This window comes from Aspergillus niger, assembly GCF_000002855.4.
Source record: "Aspergillus niger supercontig An03".
In the NCBI taxonomy this organism is placed as follows: Eukaryota; Fungi; Ascomycota; class Eurotiomycetes; order Eurotiales; family Aspergillaceae; genus Aspergillus; species Aspergillus niger.
The window spans coordinates 591,427-604,121 of NT_166520.1; the positions used below are offsets into that span (position 1 = coordinate 591,427).

At 48.3% G+C, this 12,695-nt stretch overlaps 4 protein-coding genes across 4 annotated transcripts; 2 read left to right on the forward strand and 2 right to left on the reverse strand.

Moving 5' to 3' along the window:
• Positions 1-774: 774 nt before the first annotated feature.
• Positions 775-2,421, forward strand: An03g03000 (uncharacterized protein; the record flags this gene model as incomplete). The annotated part of the gene is made up of 3 exons (XM_001390159.3): positions 775-957; positions 1,012-1,111; positions 1,166-2,421. 3 exons carry the CDS (start codon positions 775-777, stop codon positions 2,419-2,421), a joined length of 1,539 nt encoding a protein of 512 aa, XP_001390196.1.
• A 693-nt stretch (positions 2,422-3,114) lies between these two features.
• On the forward strand, positions 3,115-5,326 carry An03g03010 (uncharacterized protein; the record flags this gene model as incomplete). The annotated part of the gene is made up of 6 exons (XM_059746995.1): positions 3,115-3,619; positions 3,701-4,191; positions 4,256-4,483; positions 4,579-4,669; positions 4,786-4,887; positions 5,184-5,326. The coding sequence occupies 6 exons, from the start codon at positions 3,115-3,117 to the stop codon at positions 5,324-5,326; spliced, it is 1,560 nt and encodes a 519-aa protein (XP_059603576.1).
• Positions 5,327-6,760: 1,434 nt separating this feature from the next.
• An03g03020 (uncharacterized protein) lies at positions 6,761-7,810 on the reverse strand (the record flags this gene model as incomplete). The annotated part of the gene is made up of 1 exon (XM_059746996.1): positions 6,761-7,810. The coding sequence occupies one exon, from the start codon at positions 7,808-7,810 to the stop codon at positions 6,761-6,763; it is 1,050 nt and encodes a 349-aa protein (XP_059603577.1).
• A 595-nt stretch (positions 7,811-8,405) lies between these two features.
• An03g03030 (uncharacterized protein) lies at positions 8,406-12,632 on the reverse strand (the record flags this gene model as incomplete). The annotated part of the gene is made up of 1 exon (XM_001390162.1): positions 8,406-12,632. One exon carries the CDS (start codon positions 12,630-12,632, stop codon positions 8,406-8,408), a length of 4,227 nt encoding a protein of 1,408 aa, XP_001390199.1.
• Positions 12,633-12,695: the final 63 nt, after the last annotated feature.

Consider the following 12,695-nt stretch of genomic DNA (forward strand, 5'->3'; position numbering starts at 1 on the left):
CCTTTGTGATGCCATCATGGTTGAAGCCTACATCAATAAGAAAAATATATTTGGTCAGTATTTCAGGAGGTAAAAGTAATATGTGATAGCGAGTTGAGCGAAGCAGGCTATCCCCGAATATAAGGATACGGCCCCATCTGATAATATTAGGAAAGAGGCATTGCTGGTTTGTTGGTGCCAAAGAACAGGGGAATATATAGTATACGGATTAAGAAGCAGCTTTGAGTCTCTTATTTCTCTGTCCAGTCTCAATCATCTGCACTTAATCAGACATTTTCCTCCAGTCGGTCTCCCCCGAAGGATGAAGTTTACTGCCTATGAATTCTTGAACAGGTGTCATGAGAAAGCACTTCGTGCGTGGTTATTGTCATTGGGAGTAGGAAAGTGCCATCCAGAGAAGTGATAAAATCAGCTATGAATAATGTAAAGTCGAGTCTAGCGATCTATATCTAGATACATGTGGTGTGCAGTTCCGCGGGAATAGCGCGTGCTTCTGTAGTCGACACGAAGCGCACGTGACCCGTGTTGGAGGTCCCACTTGGAAATACGTAACCGTTCGTCCAGCACAGTCTTTCCCTGCTTTTTGAGCTTATCATGTTGAGTTTTCCCGTTCGGAGGAATTGGCTTTTGAGCGCCTTTTGCATACTAATTTGTTCGGCGTGAGAGACTGTCAAACCTGTTATAGATCGCCGCGACATTTCAATCGGAGTATCCACAATCAATTTCGGATCGCATATAGACGAGACGGCGCATACAATATAAAAACACATCAAGATGGCGTCCTGGATCCAACGCCAGGGTGGATCCCATCAGACACAACTTGCAGCTACAGCCGTGATTTCGGGAGCTGCGGTCGCAGGTGCGATCTTTGGCTACCAGGCATTCAGACGGAAGGAAGCAGTACAGCGCCTCAAGGCGTCCATACCGGATGTTAACAACCAACACCATGCGGAGAAGGTATTCTAGGATCTTCTGATCGTGGTATGTTAGTTTTGGCTAATCCATAAGAAGCTCACAGAATACGGTGTCGCGGCTGCAACGCAGCTGAGCAAGGAAGATGAAAGGAGTGCGCTTCTTGCTCGGAGGGCGCAGGAAGGAGACTATGACGATGGTACTGGCTACTTTTTGAGATACTTGCCATTATGCTAACTCAATCTCTGTCTAGAGCTCATCCTCGAACAACTCGCCAGAAACCGTGTCTTTCTATCTGATGAGGGTCTCGCGAGACTCCGCTCGTCATACATAATCGTGGTCGGATGCGGAGGAGTCGGGTCGCATGCCGTTGCATCCCTTGCCCGCTCGGGTGTTTCCAAGATCCGCTTGATCGATTTTGATCAGGTTACGCTTTCCTCATTGAACCGACACGCTCTTGCGACGCTGGCCGACGTCGGAACGCCGAAGGTACATTGCATTCGCAAGAGACTGGAGCAGATCACACCATGGGTGAAATTCGACTGCCGGAACGAACTATTCGGGGGATCCGTCGCCGACAATCTTCTTGCGCCCTGGTCCTGGGACGACCATGATAAAGGACGCAAGCCCGACTATGTGCTCGACTGCATCGACAACATCACGTCCAAGGTGGAGCTTCTTCACTACTGTCATTCACACTCAATTCCCGTGATTTCGGCAATGGGAGCAGGATGCAAGTCAGATCCAACGCGCGTTACGGTCGGTGATATCTCACTCAGCACGGATGATCCGTTGTCGCGGAGCACTCGTCGGCGCCTGAAGTTGTTGGGAGTGAATACAGGCATTCCTGTTGTTTTCTCTACTGAGAAGCCCGGCCCTGGAAAAGCTACTCTTCTCCCATTGAACGAAGCAGAGTTTAGTAAGGGTGAGGTTGGTGAGCTTAGTGTGTTGCCCGATTTCCGGGCGCGAATTCTCCCTGTGTTGGGAACAATGCCTGCAGTGTTTGGCTACACCGTGGCGAATCACGTCATCTGCGATATCTCCGGCTATCCGATGGACTACAGCGTGGGTGGAAAGGGTCGTGACAAGTTGTACGATGGAGTCTTGGCAGCCTTGCAGGGAACGCTCGAGCGCTTGGCCCGGGCGGAGTATGGACCTAGCCTTGTCGGGCTTCGCCTTCCTATCAGCAAGGATGATGTTGGATATTTGGTCGATGAGATCTTCCGCGGCAAGAGTGTGGTCAGTGGCCTGCCCAGTCGAATCAGTCTCGTTCCCTGGAAGCGCCCTGACAGAGGATTCGGACCTGATCCGGAGTGGATGAAGCAGGGACAGACATTTGTTCCGCTTGAGTTGAAGGATTTAGTGTGTATGACCAAAGATGAAGCTACGCGCCATGAAAAGGAAGTGCTTCTGGGTGGCAAGAAGCTGGAGGAGGTATACGATGTCAAGACGATTGAAACGGTGCAGAAGCGCCAACAGGAGATGGAGTTTCACGAGCAATATCGCTAACAGAGCGGAGACGCTAACGAGATGATGTATGTTTCCTATATTATACGGACATGTGTAGCATATAGCACGGGTGGTACTTGATATTCTTGCACCAATGGAAACCCCGGAGAATCTTGGTATGTACAGCAGTACCAGTCCAGAGTATCTTATCCAGTTTATCCAGATTGCCATTTGCTCAGCCTCGCACACTGAGTAAGAGCAATACGCATTAGATGCACAAACTGGACCCTGACGAGTCGCGTCTTGCCCATAATAGAACACCTAACCCTTGTTGGGACTAGTGGCGCATAGGCCAAGAGGGACGGCACCCTAGCACTAACCCCAACCAGGTTAGATCAGGGAAACCTGTTTCGAGTAAGGCGTCACAAGACTGGACCTCTCTCCCTTCCACTTCTTGGGTCCATCGCTCCATTCCGCCATCTGGAGCCATTTCATTATCACTCTTTCACCGACGCGGCTGGGCCCGCACTGTGTCCTCCCTTGCCATTCCACATCGAAGGCCGTGTTGTCGATCGGTTCTGATCGTCGCTACATTCTCTTTCTCTCTTTTTCCCTTTTCTCTCCGTTGCTTTTTGTCCATTGTCCATAGCCTCATTCAGATTCAGCATTCTCTTCAACATCACCCACAATCATCCCCCCCCACTCGTCCTCCGGAATCAGACAAAACAACACATACTTAACCCTCCTCCTAATATGACCAACTACCACGACACCGAAAGCCTGGAATACTCCTCCGACACCTCTGATGATGGCCGCTTCTCTCCCCACCCCACGGGTCGCATTAAGCGCTACACAAGGCCCTTAATCGATTACGTGCGCAACGAATGGCAAACTAACGCCAAATACTCCCATCTCGCCAACCCCGACCAGCCCTCTGAACCCTCCAGATTCGTCCAACTCTTCCTGTCTATTGTCACTGCGCCGCGCTTCCGTCGCTATGTCGTGGTGTACTTGACCCTTGTGATAACGTGTCTGCTGGGATGGCTGTATATCCTCTCTCCGCGGCTAGCGGAGCATGCGTCGTTGTTGCGGGCGCTAGATCCAGAGGTGAAGGAGGAAGTCGGTGGATGGTTTGGAACGAACGCTTTCCCCGGGTTTGATGATGTTGTGCAGGTGGGAAAGCTGGATACGGAGCTTTTGCCTGAGGGGGATGAACGGCTGATTGTTGTGGGTGATGTGCAGGGATGTATGGCTGAGTGTATGCCCCCCTTTTCTCCTTTATGCGCTGTATGGTATTGGGAGGCATGCATAGATCGCTAACACACAATTATGGTGATAGTGGACCGCCTTCTTGAAGAACTCCTCTTCGATCCGACCAACGACCACCTCATCTTTACTGGAAACATGATTAGCCAGGGCCCCAACAGCACTGACGTCGTCGATTTTGCCCGAAAGTACTCCGCATCGTGTGTGCGTGGAAACAACGAAGACCGCGTCCTTGTTATGCGCCACAACATGATCGAAGCTCAGACGTTGACTGATACCTCTTCCGATCAATACCTCGATGGTCAGTCAACAGAGCAGGCCAAAAATGAACGTAATCTTGCGCGTGCCCTGTCAGAAGAACAATCAGAGTGGCTAGACGCCTGCCCAGTTATCCTCAATGTGGGACAGATTCCTACCATGGGACAGGTCGCCGTCGTGCATGGCGGACTGATTCCGGGCGTGGATCTGAATCATCAGGATCCGTACAGCGTGATGAATATGTTAACCCTTGATTTGGACACCCATATGCCTAGTCCAGAGCGGGACGGTATGATGTGGACTAAGGTTGGTTCCCTTATGACTTTCAGTACTATGTGGATTTGAAACGATAATACTAAGAACCGTCTAGTTTTTTAACAAACACCAATCTGTCAGCTATTCAAGCTCTAAGAGCTCGAACAATGATGACGACGAAGACGCAGGCGCCGCCAAAGCCACCACTGTCATCTACGGCCACGACTCCGAAACAGGCCTCAACATCAATACCTATACCAAGGGAATTGATACCGGCTGTGTCGCCGGCGGAAAACTCACCGCTTTCGTGATCAGCGCCTCTGGAGAGCAGAATATTATCCAGGTCAGGTGTAACAATTACCTACCGTGATCGAGTGATTTTTACTGTGTTCTGTCTTGTCATGTATAGGGTTTGTCGCAGCATACTACTTTGCATAGTTTGCATCTTTCTCTCTTTATCTCTCTGCTGGTTTGAAGGGACTAGGATTGATTGGTTGGATTGGATTAGGTAAGGGTGGACTGTATTGTTGTATGGTTCATTTTTTGTTCTCTTTTTCTGCATGTGGAGCATCGGTGTTGGAGTTTCGGTTTGTTTCTTTGCATGGGCCGGTTGTCGAGAATCTGATGGTGTGACTGTCTATATAGGTATATCTATCTCTACGGGAGGTATACTCAAACACTATGCTATACTATACTCAATTCATTACATTTCATTACTTAATCTTATACCTGATCGGGCCCGCCAAGGTAAGATGCTAGCTATGCAGGTGCATTATCGTTTGAAGCAAGAATATGGCCCTGAACGCCGTCAAATCCCGCAATCCTCGCAGTAGTGAACACGTGAAGCCCATACTAAATAACGCATGCCGCGACGTGGGAAGGTCGTCGACGCAGCTGAATACAACCGAGTACGCTACGAAAGCATAGTGTAGTCACACAGAAGATGTAGAAATATGAATGAGTGTCACAGCTGTTCAATCAGCTGCCTCCTCTCCATTCTTCGCCCATGTTCTTGCTTCTAACATGCTTGTTCCTTCTAATAGTTACACGTAACCTTCCCCGCTGGCTCAAGCAGGGCATGTATGGGTCCTTCTACTCAGCATCATCAGCATCTATCCCCATAACCATGAGACCATCGTGTTCGTGGCTTGGGTCAGGCCCTGTTTCAGAGTCAAGTTCAACCTGACTAAACTCCCTGAGCAAGCTTCTCTTGCAATATAAATTCGGCAACATAGCAGCTCTCCTGCGGGTCCGATTTGAGTAATTTACAATCGATAACATTATCCCCCCATGCCCATACATGCGGCAATCTTATCAAGAATCTTCCCAATCATAACCTCACAATTGAAAAGGGGGCATACTAGTAGGAGGATATAGTTAATCTAAAGTGTCATGGTCTCTCTCTACTTATAGCTGTATCATTCAACTTCCGCGCTTGCGTTTATACAGCAGACGGATCTGTCTAGAAGGGATTCTGACTGGAAGTCTTATAGATCCAGCTGTGTTGCCCTCTCTCCCAACTACTTGTGGCCGATCTATTCTGGAATTTGCTGCGAACGGCCCTCTTGGCAGCGGAGACGAGCCGGATTGTTTGTTGACCCGTCCCGGTCCCGCTTATCTACCGCCGCCCGCTTCGCCTCGTTCCCTTCGACCCCGATATGCGTAGGGATCCCAGTGCATTGCACAACCATCAAGGATGTCAACTACGCCATAAAAAATGTATTGACTCGGTACTTGTAGCACTACATGAGCTGCGGGAATGCCGGAAATCCAGCTCAACATGGGAACATGCGAGGAGGAAGCACACGGCAGAGGGGACGATTTTCCAGACACGATGTTCAGTCGCTAGATAGTTGATGCAGGGGCACGGAAGGCCACCGATCGACCCGTCACCACAACTTGAACGCGGGCGCAAGACTACCGGAACAAAGATTCCCTTACTTCGCAGGCATTCTGGCCCCGCTTGCGAAGCTAATAGAACTTCCGTATTGGCATCATTTGTACTTTGCACTCCACCCCAATTGTTGTAAGACAACTCAAATTGTACGGGCTGATGAATCGCGATCCACGCGTCGCTACCACTTATCGGACTGTACGGGCGGATGTCAGGTTCCCATCTATGAGTACATGTCATATTAGCTGGGACTCCATAGCCATCTCATGCGGTGCGTACACATCGGGAATCTATATTGTAGTATAATAGCTGAATAAGTAGAATAAGGTGGAAAGCCTTGAAGATCAGAGAAGGATACACAGAGCCCAGGCAACATTGCTGGCGATAGAGGGGAGGGTCCAGTTTCAGCTTTGGAGTATGGGTGGATGTACTAGGGAGGTGGAGGTTGCATAGATCAGATGATCCCATTGTGTTGAGAAACAACAACAGTGATCGGTGAGTCAAAGTAAGAATTAATCTGGGGAAAGAAAGTGGTTGTTACCGTGAGATTCAGAATCGCGTTCCGCCTGTGTTACTGTTTTCTTTTCTTGAGGCCCCACTGCCAAGATTAGGACGTGTACGCTAACCAATAGCGGTACAGTGGTATGACAAAAGTTTGCGTTATCCCTTGTTCCACGCTAGCCGTTCCGCTTTCCTAATTAGGCTATCTAGAACTCTATCTAGAACTCAATAAGCTGTATACCAACCATCCACTTGGATGACTGCCTGTACGCGATGAGGCATGGTTTGACATAGATTTCGAAGCACTCTTTCGTCAATTGCATGCCAGGCTTCAATCGCTGCTTGTATAAGACTCTGACGAGTATCCTCAGTATCCAGAGCACGTTCTAATTCTGGATGCAGTTCATATATCTTAGCTTTCATTAAGGCCCATAGATTTTCGATAGGATTCAAATCGGGTGAGTATGGTGGCCAAATCATGACTTCTACCCCCATATCTTGAATCAATTCGCGTACAATATAAGCTTGGTGTACGGATGCTCCGTCATGCATGAAGATATCTCCGGCCTGTAAGATTTCAGGTAGAAATGCTTCATAAACACCACGAATAATCCATGCAGTAATACCTTGACGCGTAGATGTTGGATCTCCCTGTAAAGGTAGAAGACCCGTACGTCTGTTATATCCAAAAGCAGCCCAAAACATCTGCTTAACACCCTTTCCACAACGTACAGTATGAATATCACGCTCAATAATCTGTTGCTTTGGTGATCGAAAGGTGTAGATTCGTCGAATTCCTGCACCACGTTCAACTGAGCATTCGTCTGACCAGATAACACGTAGAAAGTCTTCAGCAGTGTATTCTGCATATTGTTGAGCCCATCTTAATCTCTTTTCTGCATTTTGAGGAGTGATTTCTGGCCGCTCACATTGTTTCCATTTCTGCATGTGTAGAGTACGGAATAGACGTTGAACTGTTCTGATTGAAGGACTGCTTTGTACAGCAGTAGAGAGTTCACGCATTTTTATATGCTGATCTTGCTCAACCAAGTCTAATAGCTGTTGTTGTTCTTCAGGAGTAATTCTTTTGGGTCGTCCGGAGCGAGATGCAGAATGTTGCTGCTTTCGAGTACTCTCGCGCTTGATTGTAGTTTGTATAGTAGAATAAGGAATATGCGGATAACGTTTATGAATCATAGTAAAGGTCCATCCAATTGCTTTCAACTCACAGAGTCTAGCACGGACCTCTGGGGTCAACTCTTTGCGTGGTGGCATCTTTGTATGGCTTGCTTGCTTCAAGATTCAGGGCTCTCTCCGTACGTGTTGTTTTGGTAGGCAGAATAGCTCTATTCTAACCTAGTTAGGAAGGCGGAAGTAAAAACAACTAGCGTAGAATGTGGGGCAACGCAAACTTTTGTCATACCACTGTAAGTGAGTTACAGAGACATAACGAACGGTGGTATCATTCATCTCTTGGCATGACGTTATAAATCATTCTATAACGTAACTATGGGGAACGCGTGTAAACAACAAAGGTAAGCGAACGAAGCGAAACAAACAAAGCAAACAAAACTACGTCATGTGACCCGGTCAGTCACGTGCATCCGAACGCCGCTCGCCATCACAAAGGCAACTAGTATGCTTTGTCGACTACCATGTCAGGAAATATACCGCGGTTTCTGTGACAGCCGGGCAAATGAATCTCATTCGGTGCATATAAACTAGAATATCGAACATGAGGAGGGAAAGTAAGGAGTGTGGGGGAACACGTGCGAACAACAAAGGTAAGCGAACGAAGCGAAGCAAACAAAACAAACAAAGCAAGGTCACGTGTAGCAAACAAAGTGAATAGAAATGTGTCACGTGCCTCTCACGTACTCGCCATCACAGTTTCCCAGTCACTGAGAGTATCACAAGAGGATATGGTATCTGGGTGATCTGGACCCAGCAAGTTGCGGCGCAGCTCTGCACACTGTTTTATCAGAGCAAAGGCATTTTTAACTCTTCCCTGGCCTTTCCATGTAAAGGCTAGATTGGCCATGCTGGTAAGAGTATCAGGATGCTCGGGCCCTAGCACTTGCTGGCGCAGCTCTAATACTTGCTCTTCCAGCTCTTCCGCTTCCTTCCATCGTCCCTGATTCGAGTAGGTTGAGGCCAGATTGCTCATGCTGGTAAGAGTGTCAGGATGCTCAGGTCCTAGCATCTTCTTGCGCAGCTTTAATGCTTGCATTTCCAGCTCCTCCGCTTTCTTCCATTGTCCCTGATTTGAATAGATCGAGGCCAGATTGCCCATGCTGGTGAGAATATTAGAGTGGTTAGATCCTAGCACTTGCTTGCGCATCTTTAATGCTTGCATTTCCAGCTCTTCCGCTTCCTTCCATCGTCCCTGATTTGAGTAGGTCGAGGCCAGATTACTCATGCTGGTAATAGTATCAGGGTGCGCGAGTCCTAGCATTTGCTTGCGCAGTTTTAGTACTTGCACTCCCAGCTCTTCCGCTTTCTTCCATCGTCCCTGATTCCAGTAGATAGATGCCAGATTGGCCATGCTGGTAAAAGTGTCACGGTGCTTGGGCCCTAGTACTTGCTTGCGTAGCTCTATCATTTGCATTTCCAGCTCTTCTGCTTCCTTCCATTGTCCGTGATTTGAGTAGATCGATGCTAGATTGGCCATGCTGGTAAGAGTGACAGGATGCTCGGGTCCTAGCACTTGCTTGTGCAGCTCTAAGATTTGCACTCTCAGCTCTTCCGCTTCCTTCCATCGTTCCTGCTCCGTGTAGGCCCATGCTAGATTGCTCATGCTGGTAAGAGTCTTAGAGTGCTCGGGTCCTAGCACTTGCTTGCGCAGTTTTGATACTTGTATTCCCAGCTCTTCCGCTTTCTCCCATTGTCTCTGATTCCAGTAGGTCATTGCTAGATTGGCCATGATGGTAAGAGTATCAGGATGCTCGGGTCCTAGCACTTGCTTGTGCAGCTCTAATACTTGCACATCCAGCTCTACCGCTTCCTTCCATCGTCCCTGATTCGTGTAGGTCGATGCTAGATTGGCCATGCTGGCAAGAGTGTCAGGATGCTCGGGTCCTAGTACCTGCTTGCGCAGCTCTAGTACTTGTATTATCAGCTCTTCCGCTTTCTTCCATTGTTTCTGATTTGAGTAAGTCGAGGCCAGATTGTTCATGCTGGTAAGAGTATCAGGGTGTTCAAGTCCTAGTACCTGCTTGCGCAGCTCTAATACTTGTACTATCAGCTCTTCTGCTTTCTCCCATTGTTTCTGCTTGGCGTAGGTCGATGCTAGATTGGCCATGCTGGTAAGAGTGTCAGGATGCTCGGGTCCTAGTACCTGTTTGCGCAGCTCTAATACTTGTATTATCAGCTCTTCCGCTTTCTTCCATTGTTCCTGATTCCAATAGGTCGAGGCTAGATTATTCATGCTGGTAAGAGTATCAGGGTGTTCAAGTCCTAGTATCTGCTTGCGCAGCTCTAATACTTGTACTATCAGCTCTTCTGCTTTCTTCCATTGTTCCTGATTCGAGTAGGTCACTGCTAGATTGGCCATGCTGGTAAGAGTGTCAGGATGCTCGGGTCCTAGCACTTGCTTACGCAGTTCTAGTACTTGTACTTCCAGCTCTTCTGCTTTCTTCCATTGTTCCTGATTCATGTAGGTTGAGGCCAGATTGCCCATGCTGGTAAGAGTATCAGGATGTTCAAGTCCTAGTACCTGCTTGCGCAGCTCTAATACTTGTACTATCAGCTCTTCTGCTTTCTTCCATCGTCCCTGATTCCAGTAGGTCGAGGCCAGATTGCTTATGCTAGTAAGAGTGTCAGGGTGCTCAGGTCCTAGTACTTGCTTGCGTAGCTTTACTACCTGCACTCCCAGCTCTTCCGCTTCCTTCCATCGTCCGTCACTAGAGAGACAACTACAAACCTTTCGGATCCAATCAATGTATTTCTCTTGCTCCTTCCGAAATCCAGCTTCTGCTATTAGTGAAAGAGCATGCGGCAGATATTCCCGCCACACCTGCCGATTCGTATGATCATAATCTGGGAAGACTTCGCTCAGTCGGTCAGCAGTTTTCAATATTTGCAGGCTGAACTGTTGGTTCCTCCTCAGCCAGTTCCGAGTCGCAAGATGGACTAATCGGTGTAGATTTAGAGAACTGACCCCGCTCCCCTCACTAATGAAGGAGAAGGCCTTGAGAAGACCAAGCGCATCAGTTTTGTTCTTATTCGAGGTCGGCTGGGGAAGTAAGGACTGTGGAATGTCACGAGGTTTGATACAGGCGAAGAATGACAGATAGTCCGCTGCCAGCTTATTTAACTGTTGAATTTGCTGGAAAGAGATAAACCAAGTCAGAGCAACAGGATTCTGGATGTCCTTGTAGCGCATTTCATCTCCAAAGTCTTCACTCAGCAGTTCAACCACATGCGGCTCCTGATCCTGTAAAAGCTGAAGATATTCAGAGAGGCCAATGCTGTTTTCATTGATATACGCTGCTGCCTGGATGATCGCCAGAGGGAGAAAAGCCAGCTGCTCAAGAAGTTTCAGAGCTGTAACACGATCATTAAGCAGTGTCTTCTCGACTAGTGAGTTCTTTAGAATTTCGACGGAAGACTCTGTGTTCGGCTCAGTGACTGTGATAACATGGGAAGATGCTAGTTTCACAGCCACCTTACGGCTGCGCGTGGTGAAAAGAATATGGCCCTGCTCACTTTCAGGAAGAAAGTCTGTTAATACTGTATCAGTAGTATCGTTTGTGCTCCACATTCCCATATCATCTGCATTATCAAAGATAACAACCCACTTCCCGGCACTCTCCTGGCTAAGATAAGCTTTGACCTTTTCTTTCACCTCTGCCGGTTTTATATCAATTATTTCCAGCTTCGAGGCGATGTTCATATAGGCTTGTTCCACGCTCTCATAGTTGGTACATGTAATCCAGCAAATCGAGCAATTAGGGTCTCGATTTCGCATGCGGTAGGCCAGTTCAAGTGCGATCTGCGTCTTTCCAACGCCGCCTAGTCCGCAGATAGCAACCTTGCTAGGTCCGTTCTGTTGCATGAACAACCCTTCTATTTTGGTGATTTCGTCTTCCCGACCTGCGAACCGTGGGTTCCTGCGTAAGGGGACCATCCAGACTGATTGCTTTAGATCACGTGATTCTGTACGGTAAAAAGTGGGAACTACCGACAGAAGAGCCTTCGCGTACGCAGCAGCCGCAAGCGCAGCATATCGTTGCCACCTTTTATTTTTATGCGAATCACAGTAGTCACAGATGCCGCGAATGACTAGTGATGGGAGTTCGTCCATGAGTCCAGCAGCCTCCATTTCAAAACAGAGTATGTCTAGATCCCGAGTAATGGAATCGCGAGTCTTGGCATCTTTCATGACCTGATCTCCGGAAGCGATCAAGCCATAATGAATATAAGGGTCATCAGTTTCCCGCTCAGAACGGCTCATTATCTGTGTCTGATCACATGCCGAACAGTTATGTTCGCTATCCTCATGGTTGTAGGTTGGTGAGAATAGCCAGTCGACTTTCGGTCGCGAAAACTCTTCTCTTATCTCTTCACTTTTGTGTAGTGTATCATTCAAAATTTCGCTGGCCGGCCTTTTCCCCGTCATATAACCACTCTCTAACTGAGACACGGCCTTCAACAATACTAAAGGAGGTTTATTAAGCGTCCCGGTGTGCTGGAATCGTCCGCCGCGCAGTGTCTTGCCGTAGTCAAATTGGATAACGCCACTTGAAGTGGTAGTTGGCCTGCTGACCACAACATCGCCAAGGCGAATATCATTTCTTGGGCTCGGGACTCCGCCCCCAATACCCACCATCAATCCGAACCCGGTCCGGAGAGTTGGAAAGGTAGAGACCATATGTGACACTACACCTGTAGCGGATATCGTTCCATAGACACCGCCAGGCAGACAGGCCACTACTACATTGTGGTTGCCAACTCTCCCAAGTGTGTAGACATTGTGGTCGGATTCTGGCTGGGGAAGCGGAGGGTGAACGTCGTCCAGCATGGCCTTTGCTGCTGCTAGTTCCAACGGTAGGGCGCAGATCCATGCGACCGTATAGTCGCGGTGCGTGAAGGACATTTTCTGTATCATACATGAAAAAGTGGTGAGAATTTACCGAGATAATACGGATAGTCTTTGGTC